This window comes from Arvicola amphibius, chromosome 3, assembly GCF_903992535.2.
Source record: "Arvicola amphibius chromosome 3, mArvAmp1.2, whole genome shotgun sequence".
Taxonomy (NCBI): domain Eukaryota; kingdom Metazoa; phylum Chordata; class Mammalia; order Rodentia; family Cricetidae; genus Arvicola; species Arvicola amphibius.
The window spans coordinates 22,320,565-22,342,250 of NC_052049.1; the positions used below are offsets into that span (position 1 = coordinate 22,320,565).

At 42.5% G+C, this 21,686-nt stretch overlaps 1 protein-coding gene across 1 annotated transcript in view; it reads left to right on the forward strand.

The window, feature by feature from the left end:
* Npr3 (natriuretic peptide receptor 3) overlaps window positions 1-21,686 on the forward strand; it is a 56,763-nt gene that overhangs the window by 17,070 nt on the left and 18,007 nt on the right. The window contains exon 3 of the mRNA XM_038323250.1: window positions 4,311-4,477. Within this exon, the coding sequence (XP_038179178.1) occupies window positions 4,311-4,477 (167 nt within the window). The remainder of the gene's footprint in view (window positions 1-4,310; window positions 4,478-21,686) is intronic.

The following is a 21,686-nucleotide window of genomic DNA, read 5'->3' on the forward strand; positions in this document are numbered from 1 at the left end:
ACTTCTGTGATTGATCTCCTAGTTCCTTGGTTTCCTCATCTGGAAGGTATCACTGTTCAAGGTTTTCCGTAGGGTTGCTGTGAGAGTAGGAGCGCGCAATGCTACAGGCAACGCGGCTTGTACCGAACCGTGAGCCATGCTGTTGGGGGTGTCTGGGAGCCTGGCACTGTAGGACACTGGGCCTGTGTAGACTGGGTAAGACGAGGCACGATGGGTGCTTTGCTTTCCCTTACGGTCACTGGAGCTGAAGAGCTACAGTGGTCGGCAGGCAGGGTAGATGAATGGGCAGATTATGGTTTCCAGATATTCCTTCATGTCAGGTGACATACGTTGAAGGTCTACTGTGTGCTCAGTCCTTGGTAGGTGCTGGGAGCTGCAGGATGTCACAGACTTGCTAAACACAGACTGTCTTCCCTTTCATACATGTTCTGGATGTTCTTCACTCAGTGCAAGCTTGAATTTCTGTAATATTAAAATCTGTCCTTCTTCCCTCCCCCTCCTCTCCCTCCCCTCCCCTCCCTCTGTTCTTTTCTTCTTCTCTTCCCCTCTTTCCTTCCCTGTCATGTCCCATCCCCCTTTTGTGGTACATGGTGTTGCTTAGTTGCCCAGACTGGCCTCAGACTTGCCATCTTCTAGCAGGTATATAGGTATGCACCTCTACATGGGCTCGCGACGTTCTGTTTTGTGTGGCCTGGGTAGTCGCTGGTCACATGCCACACGCGGCGGACTATTGAACATTTGAAATGGGGCACATGCGGTGAAGGAATAGAATTTTCAGTTAATTTGGATTTAAATGGTGACACGCACAGCCGGTGGCCGCTCCATGGGATGACGTAGCTCTAGCACAGCCCGGGATGGTTTCTAACTACTCCTTTCTGGAAATCTTATGCTCCTGGCTTGGAGGCCACTGTTTACTTTCTGGTTCTGTTAGTGCCTCTGTACCTCCCAACTATTTCTGTTCACTAACAACAGGCTGTGCTCAGCCCTCTCCTTTTCCTCCTACAGTTTCTTCTTTAGGGTAGACAGCCCCTGGGCTCCAACCCTGATCTGGGTAGAAATGACACCCAATGCCTTTTCTAGCCTGTACTCCCTCTGGCTTCAGACTTGTTTCTAACCTTAGCCTGGCAGTATCTTGTAGGCATTCTGCAGTCAGTTTGGATCTGCAGTGACATTAACACCACCGTTTCTCCCCATCCTTTTCTTCACTCAGCTTCTCTCCTAAGGCCTGTCACTGTCTCTCTTCTTCCCTTGGCATCCTTTGAGATGCAGTTTCCTCTCTGTTGACCTGCCCTCCCTCACCACTGTAGAGTTTGGGATTCCTCCCGTACGGTTGTCTTCTTTTCATTCTCATGGGTTCTATTTCTTTTTGTGATTATAAAAGCAGAACAATATTTATTTTTGAAAAAAAAATTGCTGTTGTATCAAAAATGCCAGAAAATTAATAAAATAAAATAAAAAGATATAAGAAAAGGAAACTTCTTGTGAGCTTGACCTCCTGGAGGCCCGTTTTGTGTTTCTGGCATGTGACCTGCCACACATGACCTCTCTTACCCTCTTGCTTGGTTTACTGTGGCTGCGAATGCTGTGTCTCCCCATTCTAATCCGCTGCTATTTCCTAAGGCACGGTCCTCATCCTGCTGTTCTTCTGTTCCGCTCGTAAATCTCCAGAGGCACCTAGTCGTCTGCTGAATCAGATTTGTCCCCACTGATGGAACACCATACCACATCGGTCTTTGCTTTACTCGGGGTGTGGGAGAAGAGCTCACTGAAGAAGTTATGGTTGTGATACCTACTTAGGTTGTTTGAATTTATTCAGCATTATAATTTCTATTGCTTTATTTTAGAAAACGAAACCCTTAAGGTTATTAATTTTAGGTCCTGTTTGATGGCATTATTAGACCGTATGAAACATACGTTCTTCCTGTTTCATTTGCTGCGACAATTGTTGTTATAGTTCTACATATCTTTTCTATCATAGCATAAGGCCCCACAAGGTTAAGAATTTCCCTTTTTAAGTTCCTAGAGAAAACTGAACTCTTATCCATTGATGAAAAACTCTAATTCTCTTTGCCTAGAAAAATCAGTTCATATAAGCACGCCTACTTAGCCCTCTTCAACCTAGTGTGGGGATCAAATTCAGGCATTATGGTATGGTAGGGAAGTAGCTTTAGCAGTTAAGAGTGTGTACTACTCTTGTGGAGGATGTGAGTTAGGGTCCTAGCATTCATATTTGGCAGTTCAACAATCTCCCGTAGCTTCAGTTTGAGGAGACGAGTGCTCTCTTTTGGTCTCTGCAGGCATGGGTGCATGCACACATACCCATCATTAAAGAGAAACACAACTGAAAACAAGAACATTATTTAATAAATGCTTCTTGTGTGTCTGTAGGAAGTGGGTCTTTCCACGGGGACTCTTGGACTTCAGGGTCTCCCACTGGCAACTGCTGTGCTGTCCGGGTCTTGGCGACTGAGAACCTGTCTGGGTTCCCCGGCATTTGACGGAAGCACAGTCCACTGGCTCTAGAGCCAGGCCTGAGTTCTCTTAGGATTTGAGAGGTCACAGAAGAGGAAGAGGAAGTAGAAGAGCAAGTAAAGGAGGAAGAGGATGGCTTTTGTCAAATTTTGTTTGGTAGTGTTTGAAATTTTAATTTTGTGGTCATTGAGCATAGATTTGGTCTTTGACAAACTATGTTCTCAGCTCTGTTTTATTTACCTTTAGTAGCTCCCCGGGCATAGTAAGCAATTAATATTGGTTGCTATTATTAGGATTCTGATGAATCCACAAACACATTCTCCACTTCTGCCTTTCCTCATCTTCCAGACTGAGATCCATCTTCCTGCTGGATGCTATACACGTTTGCACCTTTGCCCAGTGGTGTCAGTTCTGCCAGATCCGCCTTTCCACCTTCTTCTCCACCTATTAAAATCCTATTTACACATTTAGGACCAGACTAATATCTTGTCTTCACATGAGATGGCTCCTGGTTGGAGTTTGTTGCCTCTTTCCTCTTCTTTGTTCTTCTGTACCCCACCCCTATGGGTATTACATGGTTTAAATCTCTTTCTCAAATTTGGTGGAGACTGTTGAAGACATTTCCAGTGTTCTCTATGGCTGTTGAGTTGTGCCTGTACCGTGCACATAGTTCAGATGCATATGGCTCAGGCTGGGGTGAGATCCCAGAATCATTCATTCTTCACTGACCTTCTAGGACTGCAGAGTGAGTACCATAGACCTGTCCATGTGCCCAGAGGTCCCATGAGTTCCCAGCGGTCTCATGACTGAGCTGTGAGGCTCGAGCTCTCCTTGCAGATTGGGGCTTGAGGTGTACAGTTAACTTTATGGCACTCTGTCAGGCTGTAATACTGTTTTCAGGGGGCTCCAAGGTTTATAATGAGGATTCCTTTGAAACACAGCTTATTATCATAAGACAGAGGTCCACTTCGTCTTCAAGCCACAAAGATGAAATCAAGAAAAGACAATGCTACCTTCCCAGATGATTGACATTTACTATGTGAGGCAAGAGCTGTGAAGCAGAAGGCTGCTCATGTCCCTGTGCCTCAGTTTCCTTACCTGTCAAATAGAAAGGATACAATGATGATTGAGTTTATGTATAACAAGTGTTTAAGATATCTATTATCCATCCATCATCTATATATTTATGAATGTATCTATCATCTATCTTTTGTTATTTATACTCAAAATACTCATTACACTTTGCATACTGATTTAGCATTGTTTAATGAGTAATTTTGATGCTGCTGCCAATACCACACAGATATAAGCCCTCAAGTCCATGCAAACCACTTTTATTCTGGAGAGAGGACAGAAGTATCAGTAACCTTCAACTTCTAACCATGCTAATTTAGTCTGCATGTAGTCCATCCTCATGCCTTACTGTAACCTGCCATTTCAGGCCCGAATAGCATAATAAATAGACTTGGCTCGCCTCCATAGTGGAGTGTGGGATTGAATGTAAGTATGAATGGAAAGGAACAAGAACTTCCCTTTGCTTCTGCAGGGCCGCAGTTCCGGGGGCACAATAACAATTGCAGTTCCGTGGTTATTCTAAGACAATTGCATCAACTGAGCTTGTCTGTCTCTCACATTTCAAAGGAACATGTGTCCGAAGAGACTCCTTCTTCTTTAATGATTTTGACGTTGTCACATTAGACCTAAGTGCAAAACTATGACAATGCCTCTTGCCTCAGCTGTCCAAAGTTCCACGTAGGGACACAGTGCAGTTGAAAAGAGAGAATGGTCTCTTTATGGTGACTGGCTTGGAATTATAAATATTTTTATTTCCCCCGTAGGAGATGGCTCGTGGAAGCGAGGAGACAAACACGACTTTGAAGCTAAGCAGGCATACTCATCCCTCCAGACAGTCACCCTACTGAGGACCGTGAAACCTGAGTTTGAGAAGTTTTCCATGGAGGTGAAAAGTTCTGTTGAGAAACAAGGGCTCAATGAGGAGGATTACGTAAGTGCTTGATTATGAGCCTCGCCCTTCAGCATCCTGAAAACAGGCTTCTAATTAAACCAGAGGTGACAAAGTATCCCATTTCTGAGCCATTCAGAAATTCCGAGTTTAAGTCTGAATGTCACTGTTGCCGTGTGTGTGTATCTGTGTGTGTGTGTGTGTGTGTGTGTGTGTGTGTATGTGTGTGTTTTCCTGGCTGCTTCTCCTCTCCCCCACCCCCATCCCATCATCATTCCTGCCATTCACTTACACTTCTCCTTTGCAACAGCTGCAGGATGGAAAACTGCCTTTTCCTGGGGACCTGTAACTCAGAGCGGGGTGTCTGTAGACTCCCAGCATTTACTAAGCAAGGAGGGTATTGGGAGGAGGCAGTTGAAGGCATGCCCAAGTTTTGCACGCCTAATTTGTCCAAACCTTGGTGGCAGAGATATTTTAGGTTTTGGAGGCTCTTTCTTTTGGTTGGTCTGCTCCTGTCTGTGGCAAGCTGCTTCCTACTTGGGAGTTCTAGGCCTTCCCACTCCAGTGGGCTCTTGTTGCTAAGTCATTTTAAAGAAGCTAACTCCTAGGCTAAGGGTCAAGCCCCTCCCTGGGTGTTATTGTTCAGGCAGTCTTTGGCACTTTTAACTATGTTTTTGAGCTGTCCACAGTGTTGTAATGGCGAACCCTTTCTTTCTTGGGGCAAGATGAATAGCAGGCTTTCGAGTTAGTAGGCTAGGGTGTGTGTGCTGGTCTGTCTTCCCTGCCAATAATGAAAACATAAAGGTATTTTATGTTTGCCTCTGTGTTATTTTACTTAATGGTCCATATTAGCTTTGTTATTGAAAACTCAATGACAGCGTTGTTTTGTCTGGATTCCTCCCTGAAGTTGTTAAAGTTCAATTATTTCATCATATGCCATCTGACATTAATGAGACTCATTGGACAACAGCTGGCTTCTCCATATTCCTCTTGAATATTCTGTACTGTCACTTACCCTTGGTCAGAAAACTAAACCTCATTTCAATTATAGTCCAAGCAAAATCTCACTAAGGAGACATTGGTACTGCGGCAGTCCTTCATATTTTCAAACCTGATTCTAGGGTTTTCTAAAGTGTTTGCATCTGTGAATTATAGTCCTGCCTCTCCATGCTGTATTTAACTTTTAAAATAAATACATTTATAATTAAGTAGAGATTGAGATAATTATAATAATTTATTCTAATTTTGAAGATACTTTTTCCTTTTCTTGTCTTGTTTTTTTTCTGAGTCAAACCCAGGGTTGTGTGCGTGCATGTGTGTGTGTGTGTGTGTGTTCCACCAGTCAGCCCTCCACTTTCCTTTTTCATGTAGTGCTTTTGAGTACCAGTTGCTCCTAAGGTTAAGTTGTGGGAGAGAGCGAAAGAAGCAGAGCCAGGAGCCTAGTCCCTCAAGGACTCTAGCCCAGTGCCGTGGGAGACGCCTCATGGGTCTGAAGGCTCAGGCAGACTCAGCTTTCCTCCAGGTCCTTTAGCTTTTTGTATTTGCATTCATGGGCTATGCTATCTGTGTGTTCAGAACCTCACTGCACAGAGCCTAGCATGGGCTCTGCAGCTCTTTCTTTATCTCTTACCCAGCAAGTCTGGTGGCCCCATTAGCTCTCATCTGCGCTATGCTTCCCCCCCACCCCTGCCCAGACAATCATATGTTCTCTGAGCAGGGTCTGATTTGTTTCCTTTCAATGCTTCTATTACTTAATGTTTATGCTAATGTGTCCACGGCTGAACTAAAATTGCATTTAGTTGAATTAAATTATTAAATTAAGTATGGTGAATGAAAATAAAATATATTAAATTATAAGTTCTATGGCACTGGCGAGGATCCCAACATGGTCCAGAGTTGTCTGAACAGCTATAATGAAAGAGTACGCAACAGATTTTTATCTGTTTGTGTTGCTACAAACGGCATCTTTTTGTCCGGCGGATGCACAAAGCAAGGTGCTTACTGTTGGGGGTTGAGAGGGTAGCTAGACTGAGAGATCCTCTTTCATTTTTCTTTGGTGGCAGTTTTCTGCTTTTCTTAAATGACACACTTTCTTAGGACAACTGAAGCAGAAAATGGCACAAGCATTAAGGATTGCACTGTCCAGCGTGAGGAAAGGACGTGTGCCTTTGAAGTTTTGTCTCAGCATTGGAAGCTGAATGAAATCCCCGATTTTGTGTTTATTAGAGTCACATTCATATTAGCATGTCGCCAGAGCCCCTGCAAAAGTTATAATATTTTCAAAAATGGAAATGTATGAGATTAAACTTTTTTTTTTTTTTTTGGTCTTTTTCGAGACAGGGTTTGTCTGCAGCTTTTAGAGCCTGTCCTGGAACTAGCTCTTGTAGACCAGGCTGGTCTCGAACTCACAGTGATCCGCCTGCCTCTGCCTCCCGAGTGCTGGGATTAAAGGCGTGCGCCACCACCGCCCGGCTAAACTTTTTTTAGACAAGCTGTACTTCAACATTGGAAGGACAGAATAACAATGATTTCTTTTAATAGTAAAATGATTGGACTATTTTAATGGTACAATGATTTATATTTTTGTTTACTAAACTTAGGCGGGTTAGTTCATTTTTTATGTGTGTGTGTGTGGGCATATGTGTGCTCAAGCATGTGTGCCTGTGTGTATACATGTATGCTGAGGTCAACGGTTAATGTGGGATGTCTTCCTTACTTTCCATTTTGTGTCATTGAGACAGCATTTATCACGGAACCTGTTGCTTGTTGATTCAACTAGACTGGCTGGTCAGTAACTCCCAAGGGTCTTTCTGTCCCTGCCTTCTGTAATCTGGAATTATAGGTACCTGTGGCTGGATTTTTACATGGGGGCTGGAGGATGGACTCAGGCCCTAAACTTTTGCAGTAAGAACTCTACCAAATGAGTCATCTCCATAGCTCCAACTAATACAACTTTGTTTTTGTAAAATTGGTCTTCGTCTCCATCGCTTGCTCCCTCTTAAAAATATTAACAGTTTAATTAAGAAAAACAGGGGAAGGAGAGTCATTTCCTATTGAGGATGTGGCCAAGAGTAGGTTTCCCATGATCCATTGGAGAGCGTGTATATGCAGGCAGCCATAACTGGATGCAATGGGTTATAGAAAAAGACATGCAGTTGGGAAGAAGCATGCTTGGAGACATGAGGAGATTAGAGGTGGGTGGGAGGCAGGTAGGATCATTTTTTATTGTGCAGGTGTATGAAATTCACAAAATGAAGGAAAACAGTGAAAAATAAACAGGGTGTAAGATGCTACACAGAGAGATCCCTGCGTAGACTGCCTGGTTTCTCCATGGTGACATTTGGGGAGATTATGTACAAGATGACAGCCAGTTTACTGACACTGAGAAACTCACTCAGAATCCTCATCATTTCTTGTTTTACTTATGCTACTGTGTGTGGTAAGCTTTATGCTTTGTCCCCTGTGTGGATTTTCATGTTTGAATTCCATCCAATCCCTTGATTTTGTTTTTAATGTCTGAGACAGGATCTCATGTGGCCCAAGCTAGCTTTGAAATTGCTATGTAGTTAAAGATGTCTTTGAGCTCCAGATATCCCTGCTTCAACCTTGCAAGTGCTGGGATTACAGGTGTTGTCCACCATACTGGGCTCTATGACTGCTGTGACAATCATGTTCTTTATTCTATTGTGAAGTTATATGTTAGTTGCTTTTCTCATTGCTGTGTGTGGTGGTTTGATAAGAATGGCCTCCACAGACTCATATATTTGAATGCTTGGTCACTGGGGAGCAGCACTATTTGAAAGGATTAGAAGGATCGGGAGGTGTGCTTTTATTGATGTAGAGGTGACCTTGTTGGAGAAAGTGTGTCATTGGGGTTGGATCTACAGTTTTAAAAGCCCATGCCAGGTGAGATGTTTGTTCTCTCTCTCTCTCTCTCTCTCTCTCTCTCTCTCTCTCTCTCTCTCTCTCTCTTTCTCTCTCTCCCCCTCCCTCCTTCCCTCCCTCCCTTTCCCCCCTCTCTCCCTCTGTCCCTCCACGCCCCCCCGCCTGCAGATCAGGATGTAACTCTTTGTTAGTCACTGCTCCAGTACCCTGTGTGTGGCCATCATCACTGCTGTGATGGTGATGGACTAAGTCTCTGAAACTGTAATCAAATTCCCAATCAAATGCTTTCTTTTTAAGACTTTCACTGGTCATGGTGTCTCTTCACAGCAATAGAACAGTGACTAAGACATGGTGACAAAATATCCAGCAAAAGAAACTTAAGAAAGAAAGTTTATTTTGGCTCATGGGAACAGTCCATTATAGTGAAAAAAAAAAAAAACATGGCAGGAGGACCACGGCGAGGCAGCAGGAGCATGCTGAGGCTGTGGGAGCATGGTAAGGTAGCGTGGCGAGGCAGTGTGGTGAGGCTGTGGGAGCGTGGCGAGGCAGCTGGACACATGGTGCCCACAGTCAGGGAACAGAAGAATCATTAAATTCTGGTGGTCAATTTGTTTTCTTTGTTATGCGTTCTGGGGAACCCAGGCTGTGGGATGGCATTTCCCACATTTGGGGTGTTTTTCACCTCAATTAACTCAACCTAGAGAGAGACTGCTTTACAAGTATGTCCAGAGGCTTATCCCCTAGGTACTTCTAGGTTCTGTTGAAGACTGTATCAATCAGATTAAAAGTGATGAATCACATCACTAGAATTTTCTTGTCTTAATCTTGCCTTCCTGGAGTGACTCCAGTCTTTCCTTCCCTGGTTCACACTTTGGAGAAGTATAATGGCTTGGCGGAACCTTTCAAGCCTAATCCTTTCAAAGGCTACTGGGAGCCTAGAAATGAGCCCCCTGGATCAAATGTCCCTTCCTGATCTACCGAACTCTGGTGGGTGGTTGAAGAGTGCGTGTGTGGTGTGACACACACATGTGTGTAGGCTGGGCTGCCATTGGGAGTGTGGGGGCTGAGCACCTGGCTAGTTGCTTAGTTAGTACTGCATGTGACTTAGATCCCATATGTATTCTAGGTTAACATAATATTGCAAGCACACATTGTCCTCTTACTTGTGAACCTGGTGGAAGCCTATACCATTTCCATGTGTCATGCTTTAATGGGTTCCAGTGGCTATCCCTGAAGTTAGTATGGAACAGTGGTTAAGTATGCACCTTTGAGTCCCAGGGCTTGGAGCTTGTCTGCAATATCAGCCCTTAGGGGGTAGAAGCAGGAGAATTTTCAATTTGAGGCCAGCCTTTGCTACATGGTGAGACCTTATCTCAAACGAAATGAAGCAAGCAAAACATGGAGTTGCCCAGGTGTGGCCTTGCCTTTAAACAGTTCTTATCCCGAACATATTCATGAACTCTGCCTTAGTTTATTGACTAGAACATGAACAAAATAACCGGTAAAGGTGTCCAAAGACCGAAGACCTAATGTAAGTAATATGCATCGCAGCGCTAGGCATCCAGTGAGTGCTCAGTGTGCGGTAACTGCTGTTGTGCCATCCTTACATTCCTAACTCAATGCTCCTGACGCCTCACGCCCTCAGCGGTTCTACTTACCTTTCAGATCTCAAGCCCAATGCCACTTTCCCAGCATGGTTTGTCCTGACAGCCATTCCATACCCTTGTTCCCTTCCATCAGAGTACACCTCTCAGGTGTGATTACACACTCGTGTGTGGGGTTTTCTTGGTGGACTTAGTGGGAGCCATGCCTGGTTTTGCTCATGCTTGCATTCCTCTCCTTGTATGTGTGGCACATAGGAAGCAGGTGACAAAGGTGACTGGTATAAGCTATTTTGCATTCACAGTGCAAAAAAATTTCAGCTCTGAAATTGTCTAAAATCTGAAACTTTGAGTGCTGGCATGACATCATAAATGGATGGCTCACATCTTGTGGTGGCTTGCAGTCAAAATGCAGGGGTGGTCAAGATAATGTACAAAATTATCTTGAAGCCACATGTATAAGGCGTATAGGAATCATTGTATTTTGTAATTATACTTGGATTCCACTTCCCAAATAGTGTGTGTGTGTGCACACGTGCACGTGTTTGTTTGTCTTAGGGGTTAAGAGCACTGCTTGCTCTTCCAAGTTCGATTCCCAGCAACCACATTTTTTGGCCCACAACCATCTGTAATGAGATCTGGTGACCTCTTGAGGAAGAGACCTGGTCAGTCGTCCTCATCAACTTAGACTATGAAACCAAATATGGACAAGTTCAATAGAACTACCATATACGGGCTGACCATGCAAAAATATATCTATTTACCAAAACTGAAAAAAAAACCCAACTGAAACTGCAAATACTTATGGTCCTAAACATTTTAGGTAAAGATACTCAACCTGTATCATGCTTACCATTTTTGTTATTACTGAACATGAACCCCAACCTCTTCTCATTCAAATGGCCGATACCAAGGCTCAGGGATGTGCGTTAGCCTTTCCCACTAGATATATTAGAACAGCAATGCTCATCAGTAATGGTTCTGTGTATTGACTTCCTTAGGAATACAAAGCTTCACTAATACTACAGGAGATGGTGTCAGGGTGGTAAAAGGGTCCACCAAAGACGTTCTGAAGACTCCTTGGGGTCACTAGTAACCCAGACTGACAAGTAATGTCCCATTGGAGAAGCCTTTGCGGCTTAAGACCTCGCTCAGACAAGGTTTTGCCAAGCGCCTGCCTGGCTTTTCCATTGGTTTGTGTTGGGTCACCTATGTGTGCAGTGGCTCTCACTCAAGGGCATCTTAATGGAGCTGCCTGGTCTCTGCCCTAGGAGTGGTTCCAATTCCAGAGTGCTGGTATTTGGTTTTAGAATGCGCTGTGTAGTGGCCAAGCAGAGATTAGTTTTGTCCCCTGACTCCTGGGTCAGTGACTTTCTTTTTCCACTACATCAGTCTGATCCTTTTAACAACGCTGTGCCCAATAAGGAGGCAAACTTATGACCCAAAGATTAAGTGTATCAGGCCCTCTGTGTGAGCCTGGCCGGGCCCACAGGCTGAAGCATTGCCTTCTTTTCTCTGCACCCACAATCCAAAGCACACACTTTTAACATCAATTTTCTTTACTCTTTCACATTTGACAAAGTGTGGCTACGATTCGGTACCCTCTTCAGCTGCAGTCACCCTTTGCTCCCCCCTTTTTTTCCTGAAAAGTAAATCATCATTTACTTGATTATCAGAGGCTGTTTACTGAGTTCTCTGGGGAGCACAACTGTGAACCTGTTCCCAGAAAATGAGTGCTCCCAGATGGAATCCCGACCCTCCAAAAATTCGTGAGTGAGAATAAAATATCCCCAGCCTTGAGCTCTGGAGTTCCCAGAAGAGGTACCTCCTTGTGTCAGTAAACAACAAATGTCATGCACCTTAGCACTGTGACATACTGATGTCACTTGCAGTGGGCTGGACAGCCTTCCCCAGAAGAACAACTGTAACAGTGGGCCCTGTCACAGGCTCTCAGGTTTCCGCAAGCACATTAAAGAGATGACGGTTTCCTGTCTTATGGTGTTTTAACCTTTGGTAATTGCGTATCTGACTTTGGAAGTGAACAGGGTATACATTTGGAGAGAGGAGTCAGTGTTTCATCTATGGGATCTGCGTAGAAAAAAAGGTGAAAAAGTACTGGGTCAGACGGTGGCTATGGCTGGTCAGTAGATCATTTGCGCTGAGTCCTGTTTATTCACATGGATAAGAAGAATGTTTGTGCAGGGTTACACTGAAATAAAAATCATTTTCGCAGAAGAAAAGTGGAGAAAATGCTCAAGTACTATGTACTATTCTACTAGAGAAATCATTAGTTTTGTTTCTGAGATGAGATGTTCACGCATTCCTCACTCACTCTTCCTTCATTCATTCTGAACTATTGAGTCAGCTGCCTTCCAAGACAGCCGCTCTCACTACTGTTTCTTCGGATGATGTGAGCCAGAGTTGCAGACTCTTCTTTGGCCCTGGCAGCATCCCTGGGTTCTCCTTCCTGTAAATCCCACTCCTGGCCTCAATCCATTCTTCCTATTGTGTTTGGCACTTTGGAGACCTATTCACCCGCTGGCCCTTTAAGAGTTGGCTTTCTCCTTGGGTGAACTTCCCCTTCTTTCCCTGATGCTGTTGTTTAAATAAAAATAACATGTAGCTTTACAAATTGAAAGGACACAAAACAATGAGTGAAAAGTAATGCATTTAATTAAAGATAATTTGTAATACCATAAGAATTATAGACATACACAAATTCCCCTCATCATTTCTCCCTTCTGTGCTTTTGACTACACAGAGATGATTATAGTTAATGTTTTTTTGTGATGTTGCCTGCATGCTTTTAAAAATAGATTATGTTGTTCTTGACATTAAAATTTTCTTCTTATATTTTGAATCCTGAAATGGAGAAAAGATTAAGTTATTTGATGTACTCTTTCTCTGCTAGTATTTTCTTTTCCTTCTACACTATTTTTATGATATTATATATCAATATTTTATGATTCAGTTTCTTGTTAAAGAGGTTTTCACAAAATAAAGTTTGAAGAAAAGCTAAAAAAATGTTATTCAGAGGCTTTTTAAAATTAAGTCCATATAAATACTTACAGCATAATCATATGTTGTTTTATGAGCACCTGCTGCTTCTCCAGTACCTTCTCTGAAGTTTAGAGACAGTTTTCTTATTTGTTCCCATAGAGTTCTCACTATTTCATTTTTATTGCTTCAGTAAGAGATTTTATGTAATGATATTAAACTTTTAACCTTATTTTTCTACTCCAGTTTGGAATAATTTTTTTAAATGTCTGTTTGGAGCTGTTCTTCAGTTCTCTCTTGCATTGTGTGGTCCTTTTCTTAGATATCACATCTCCTTTCTTGTTCTTAAGATTCTTTTTTGTTTTGAAGAAAGAGGGCATTAATGGTAAAAACTTTTGATACATTTCACAACACAAAATGTTTTGTGTTATAATAATAATAATGCATCATTCAGTTGACATTTTAGTTGGGTATAAAATAATAGTTTGAAGGTTATTTTCCCACAAGACTTTGATGCAATCATTCCATTGTTTTCTAGCTTTTATTGTTACCATTCTGATTCTTTTTTTTCAATGCTATTTTCTTCTTTTTAGAGGCTTTTAGTATTTTCTCTGAACGATTGATTGTATCAGTGAGGATCTAGTTAGGAAAACAGAGCCTATGTCAGGCAATTCAGCAGGAGTTAAATAGAAGGAACAGAGTTTAAGGCATTAGAAGAGCTGAGATTCCAAATGGAATAGTAAAGCAAGTCAGAGATTAGAAATAGTAAAAATCACTAGAATCCCTAGAGCTAGAAGAACCAAGGAAGAGAGACTTTTAGTAGGTTCTCAAAGTTAGGACTGCCTACAAAAGCTAGAAGAATGAAATAAATGCAGTCTTTGACAGAGGTATTACTCCAGGCTAAGAAAGCAGGGGAGACATGTCCTGGCTTTCTTCTTCCTCCTGGTTCTGTTCTCCTGCCTGTGTTTCATGTTGACTGAGGTAACTGGAGTCATATGACAGTAAAATGCAGCCATAAGGAGAAAATGGGACTGATGGGTGAGCTGAAAATTTACAATGATGGGTTCTGGGGTGAGTTTGTTTATTTATCTATTGATGTTCTATATTTTGTTGTTTGGGGATGGAGTCTAGCATTGTATCTCTGACTGGGCTGGAACTCTCTATGAAGCTTAGACTGGTTTGGAATTTGTGGCAAGCTTACCATCTTAGCTCTCTGAGTGCTGGGATTAGAGGTGTGAGCCACCATGCTGGGCTTGGTGTGGGTATTTCAAAATTTTGCTTCTGTGACTTTAGTACCCTCCTTCTGTGCCTCTTAGAACCAAGTGTTAGCCAGCTTTAGCTGGTTCTGTTATTTTCTCTCAAAGCAAGTGTTATTTCCCAATTCTGCCTTTTTCTTTTCCTTTCTGAGGGATTATCTTAATTTTATCTTCCAAACTACTGGATTTTAAAATGTCTGCTCTATTTTTGATTTTCAAGGGTTTTCTAGGTGGGTGTGGTGGTGCAGGTCCATGATCCTGGTACTTGAGAAACCAAACAGGAGGATCACTACAAGTTCCAGGTCAGCCTGGGCAATGTAGTGAGTTCTGGGCCAACCAAGACTGTGGTAAAAGACACTGTCTTCAAGAAGCAAAAATCAAAAAAAAAAAAAAAATAGAAAAAAGAAAGACAAAGAAAAACTGTTAAATTGAAGCTCTGGTTATTGGGAATCTGCCACTGCTAATGTAATAAGCCAATCTAATTGAATTAATAAATCCAGGTTTAATCTGAACAAAGCATTCCTGGTGGCCCCAGGGGAAGATGAGAGAACCATGAGGGGAACCCACAAGGTGGGGACTGTTAATGTCCTCTAAGGTGGAGCCACTGATGGTGGGCTTTTTCAGGGTCAGAGTCTGGACTGAGGCAACTCCGGGGAGGGGCCCACTGCTTAGCACCCTGAGAGTGGGATCCATAACGGGCCATGCCGAAGATCCCACACATCCCAACCTTTTCGGACAGATATGGATGCCAATAGAGCTCCCACATAAACGTCCCAGACTCCTATAGGGGTGTGGGTTCAAATTTGGCTTCTTCCTGCTGACAAGGGATTATGTGGGGAGGGGAGACAGGAGTCAGTGGGCTCTCACTCAGGAGGAGGTGTGGGTAGAGAAGCATTCAGTTAACTGTCGCCATGGAGACATCAGGCATCTGTTTCTTGAGGGAGCTGAGAAGGCAGGTTGCTAGGAGAAAACATGGATGGCTAACACCTGTCCTAGTTGTACTGGCAAAAGCATCCATTCTTTTCTCTTGTTTTCTGAGTGACTCTCGAATTCAAAACAGTGCCTTGACTTTGATTCTTGTATACCGAAGCTCATCTCCCTAGTATCCCCTTCATCAATTCTAGAGCATATGTTTTATTTATTTAGTTGTCTAAGATGGGCTTATTTTGTAATTGATGGTCTGTCATAATTTACTAGGTCATCTAGATAAACATATTAAATGACGCTCTTTCTTGCTTTTGGTTTTTTGAAACAGGATTTCTCTGTGTAGATCTGGCTGTCCAGGAACTCACTCTGTAGACCACGCTGCCCAGAACTCACAGAGATCCACCGGCATCTGCCTCCCTGAAAGCTATGATGTTCTTTCGTATAACTTATAGTGTTTTACATTTGTTGAGATGGGATTCTTCCCGTCCTTTTCATTGTTTTAGTAATCTTACATTGCCTATTTCTTTTAGGTTCTAATATGTTGTCATCTTATTAAACACTTATCTTTTTGTCTTTCATATCAGAAGCATTTCTTAGATACTGTTCTGCTTCTATTTCTGAGTACCACCTTCAGCACTCCCCAGGGCTCTAAATATCTATCAACCTGTGTAATAGTGGACTGTATTGTAGTTCCACGAGTATTGTAGTTCCATGGAATAGCTTAGCTATTCCAAAAAATTATCCCAAATGGTACCACTCTGGGTACATTTTCTCTCATTTTAATTTCATTAAAAGAATTCTCTTCTAAGTCCTTCTGGAAAGTCATTAGGCCATATTACCTTCTGGGAGCCAGGAAGGAGTGTCACCTACGATCCCAGGCTGAACAACTTTTAGCATAATTCTCAACTTTGTCCTTCCCCAGCCTCCATCTGCTCCAGCACGCTCTTCCACACCTGTGTCTTCATCAGTGGCACACCTGTCTCCTGCCAGGATGGGGAGGAACAGTTTCTTCCCTGTGTAAGCTTGGGGGAAGGATCTGATTTGTGTGTGTGTGTGTGTGTGTGTGTGTGCGCGCGCGCGCGCGCGTGCGCAGGTGCAGTATATGTGCACAGCTGCATGTAAAGCCAGAGGCAAACCTGTGATATTCTTTAGATGCCATCCACCTGGTATTTGGAGGCAGGGTTCCTCACTGGCCTGGAACTGGCCAAGTGGACTAGACCGGCTAGCCAGAAAGCCCTAGAGATTTCTTTGCCTTCTGGGTCATGCTTGGCTCTTTTACCTGCATTCATGGGATTAAACCCAAGTCCATATGCTTGCAAGGCAAGTGATGTACTTATTTAAAAGTTAAAAATTTGGCTAACTAAACAAATACTGCAGGAGAGTCTGGTGCTTGCCAGTGTTTTGGGTATGGGGTGGGGTGGGGTGTCCTGGGGCATGCTTCCTATCTCAGGTCTCCCTCTGATGCTCATGGATAAGTGTGGGGCTGGGGAATGGGAAGCTTACCTAGGCACTATTTGAGAAAGTCAGGGTTTAATAAATAATTGCTTAAAGAGATTAAGTGTAACATATTGGGATATTCAAGATATTGAAAAATAGTACCATAATATCCTGGAGGGGGAGGCCTAGTCACCTCAAAGGGTCTTCTCATGTTCAGATCTCTGCCATTTAAAGCCCAAAGTGATTTCTAACTAGTCTTAGTTTAAAAATCTGTATCTTTGTCATTATCTGAGTATGGAATTTGTTTATTCTTCATTGTAAAATCACCTCCCAGTTACCACACTCACAGGCATTATAGGTTTGTACAACACACACACACACACACACACACACACACACACACACACACACACACCGCTGTAGAATTTTTCTTGCAGTTACCACATGCACAAGTCACTGTAGGCTTGCACATCCACAGACACCACTGCAGGAGAATTTTATTACGGTAGAGCGCTCTGCTGTCTATAACACGACATCTGAAAAGCTTCTTGGAAGTGTTATTCTGGATTTAAAGTATACAGAACCAGCTTTTCTTTAGCTCAAAGCTGGCCGCCAGCCCTTACTATTTAACTGCGAAGGCAAATCCCAGTATCGGACACATGTATCAAGGAATTGCAATGTTCTCTGTCTAGTTGGAATCTGCAAAGGCACAGCAGCAAGGCTTGCAGATGTAGAATGAAAGCCTAATTTTAAAGACTGGATCAGGAGTCCTCTGGTTAAGTACAGCCACAGCTTCTTCTGGAGACCAGAGTTTGATTCCCAGAACCCACCTGGTGGAAGGACTCTTTCAAATTGTCCTGATTTCCATATGGGCAGCATGGCTTGTGTGTGTCCCCTGACAAACAAACAAACAAATGAACATCAAAAGAAAAAAAATAATAAAAGAATATGTAGTATCCATTTTAAAGCAAAGCAATTATGGATCCTTAATGCTTTGGGGTTCAGATTGAGCTTTATAGTTTTCGGTGTGCTCTGTCTTTAACTTGGGGTAGAATTCGGTAAATACTATTTTTATTTCTAACCAGGCATTCTGGGCAGGAGGTGACAGAATGACCTCGGGTATTTGCTCATCCGTGGTTAGCAGGCTACCCAGAGCTTGCTTTTTCTCCTTATTTAAAAGCCAAAAATTTGACTAGTTAAACAAACATGGTGGGAGAGTCTGATGCTTGGTAGTGTTTTGGGGTGGGGTGGAGAGGGGTAGGGTGTCCTGGGGCATGCTTCCTACCCCAGGTCTCCCTCTGGTGCTCACAAATGCATTGTGGGACTGGAGAATGGGAAGCTTATCTAGGCACAGGGTTTGAAAGAGGCAGAATTTAATAAATAATTGTTTAAAGAGGCTAGGTGTGACATTTTGGGATGTCCAGGATGTTGAAAAATAGTTCCATAATTTCTCTGAGGGGAAGACCTAGCCACTGTAGTATTTGACATAAGTTGTGTTTTGACATTGATTTCACACAGAAGCTGTGCAGGAAGTGACATTAGCTGAAAATTTATCAGATCGTTAAAAAAAATCTTGACAAGACATTTCAAACTGGCCTCTTGTCTCACATCGCTTAACTAGATCTGAATATTCTTAATTGAAGATTTAAAAAGCTAGGTCCTCAGCCAAACGCATAAAAGAGAAAAAAATGCAGCCAATGCAAGATGTATCTACCCCACTTCTGGCAATGCTCTGCACTCTCCAGCCTTTCCGCAAGGGTTGATTGGAATAGAAGGGGGTGCCCTAGCAGTGGGTGCCCTCTTCCCTTGCTCTCACCCCTTTCTCCACAGTCAGCCAGGGAATAGTTTGTCCCAATGAAAAGGCCTTTTCAGACACAAGAGGTCCTTGCTAATTTTATTTGTGAGAATAAAATCAAGCCTCAAATTTTTTTTAACAGTATAAGAATGATGAGTCTGCATGCCACCATTTTAATAAGATTAATCTTATTAGGGAAATGTAATCAGGAGGACAGAGGCATTGTGAGGGGTTCTCTCTAGCTAAAGAAATATTGGTTGGCCTTCAAAGCCTTTAAATGAAGATATATTGAGCTTAAAAAAATCACCTTCGTTTTCTTAAAAATTTGTTTTAAATTATCTGGGCAGTTTTGAAATAGCATTGAATAACGCTAATAGACTATTTGAAGAAATTGGAATATCTGGATTGTAGTGTTTTTTAGTACAAATAAGAATTCATTTGATTGTGATTATTACACATCGGTGGCTTTCTAACCATAAAACGCTATTGATCTAGCATACTCTGAAAATGTTTAGCAAAGAAGCATGGGACTTATGCAAAAGGACTTCCAAGCCAAAAGTCCTATTTCATCCCTTTGAAGGGCAATCTCTGTTTTGTGTCGTTGTTAGTATGTGTGGTGATTCAACTAACTTGAGCATCAGAGACATCTTGTAGCAGTGGTGACACCACCCTCAAATATTCCAAAATGGATTAGCATCAGGGTGTGCAAAACCATTTTCAACTGAAAGGCTCAAATGACATAGCATTGTGGTGTGCAAAACTATTCAGGACTTGAATGGCTGAGTTTCTTCTTTTAAAAGTGCATGCCAGCTCATCTGGACAACTTCCTCACAAATGAAATACAATGTTAATTCTTTTTAGAGAAGTCTGATCACCTCAAACCCATTCTGTAGACCCAAGACAGTTGACCTGTAGGAAGAAGTGTATCAACCTGAAGAATTGAGTGTGGGAAGGACTTGGAGAGAAATATTAGCGGATGAAGCTCAGCTTGCTTTCTTTTTTCCCGCATTTCCTATCTTTTCTAAAGACTTTGTGTACTCCAGGGTCTTGTAACCCTTCTTCCCTTGGTGAGGATTCTTGACACCAGATGTCAGGGCTGTAGATTAGCTTCTCCAGGAGACTGCCTTTAAAGGGGGACTCTGGAAAAGGAAGGTCTGAGGCGAATGAATCCAGAGGTGGTATCGTGATGATCTTTGAATGTCAGGGCTTCTCCCCTATGGGAGTGAACTACTCATAGAGCCACCCAATGGCAAGAGGAATATGGCATCTTCATAATTTAATCCTTCTTACACAAAAGTTTGATTTTAACTCAGTGTCACAGCAAAAATAACTCTGCACCTCAAATTACCTGGCAGGAGCTAGAAGGGAATGCCATATGTTCAGACTTTGAATTTGACCGGCTACATCCAGCTTCTTTGGCCACTTGCCTAACAGAAGACTCTGAGTTTGGATGCTGACCGCATCCACAGGGTTTGTAGCTACAGGCCAAAGAGATCACGAGGCCTAACTGTTGATGCTGATGTCTGTATGGATAATGTAGTGGGGGAGCCCAGGGTTGTGGCTCAATAATGCTGGTTGACCTTGCTCAGCTTCTGTTTAGACCATCATGTTTGTGAGACTTTATGGGTGTAGCTCCTAGGAGACACAGTCTCGCAGCAAACTCCCAGTCTCTCTGGCTCTTACAATCTCTCTGCCCCTTCTTCCACAATGATCCCTGAACCATGTTAACATGGAAGAGTTTGGGGGAAATCTAGAAATCTCAACCCCATACAAAGAGCTATAAGCTACTAAGGGAAGAGCAAACCAATTGGCTTTTCAATACCAAATGGTCAGACCTAAAAACATGCATATAAGTAACATTATACACATCAACTGGGTTGTGATTATGTATTTAGGAATACATACATACATACATACGTACATGTGTAACAACAATTAATGAAAACAGAAGCCCTGGAATTGAAAAAGAGCAGGGGGTATATGGGAGGGTTTGATGATGGAATATATTATAATCTCAAAAAACAAAAGAAATAACTTTGAGAAGTTAGTTGATGGGTGTGATGGCCATTTTTAATGGCTATTTTGACACAAGGTAGACCTACTCGAGAAGGGAAATCCAGTGAGGAATTTGTCTAGATTGGGTTGGCCTATGGGCATGCCTCTGAGGGATTTTCTTAATTGTGTCATTTGATGTGGACAGAGCCAGCCTGAAAGTGGGCAGCATCATCCCCTAGGTCCTGACTGTCTAGCTAAGACAGGAAGTTGAGCTGAGCACAACCGTGCATGCATCTATTGCTCTCTTTTGACTGTGGACAGAACATGACCAGTTTTCTTAAGCCCCAGCCACTGTGACATCCCTGATACTGATGAACCATTGGATACAGATGGACCACAATCTGGAATTCTGAGTTTAACAGTCCTTTCCCCCTATTTTGCTTTTGTTAGGGTATTTTTTCTTCTTCTTTTTTAAAAATTGATTTTATTGAGCTATACATTATTATCTGCTCCCCTCCCTCCCTCTCCTCTCTCTACCTTTTCCCATGGTCCCCATGCTCCCAATTTACTCAGGAGCTCTTGTCTTCTTCTACTTCCCATGTAGATTAGATCCATGTATTTTTTTAAACACAGCAGCAGAAATGAAATTAAGACAATGGCATTAACACAATCAATGACATAAGGGCACCTGTGTGCCAGAGACTTTAATTTGTTAAATGGATAAAATCATAATAAATTACTCTCAGGAGTTATGAAACATGATTGGAAAGGGATTTTATAACTTTAAGTGCACCGAGTGAGGGTGTCCAAAGGAAACAGCCCAGCAGCTGTAAGTAGAACATCCCCGGGTCCTTCAAGCAGCATGTAGGGGCCGTTTTAAATTGTTAAACAGGAAGAAAAGAATACCATACTACTGAAGAGTCAACCCTCTTAACTAGCTTGCTATTAGACACTGGGTTGAGCTTTAGGATTACTATGAGCTAGTCTGTATGTCCTCTTTCCCCCATTGAAGTAAGCTTGTTTCATTTGATCATGTTCTAAAAATGCTGGCCCCATGGCTGTGATTTAGAAGTAGGGATTTTTATTTTTGGTATAAAAATTTGACTTTGGCTTTAATTCAAGACCTTTACCAATTACCTCTTCCACTTTGATGTCTCTATGGGGAGTGAAGTCAGACATCTGTGATTCTATTCTAGCCTAAAGATCTTCAAGAGATTGGAATTATTTATTTAGAAGTCCTGGATCATATTAACATTTTAATTTGAGCTGTTTACTAGTATAGACTCCATTCACCTTAATCTTTGGGTGTTTCTCCTTTTCTGTACTCAGCGGTGACATATATTTGTGACAGCCATCTG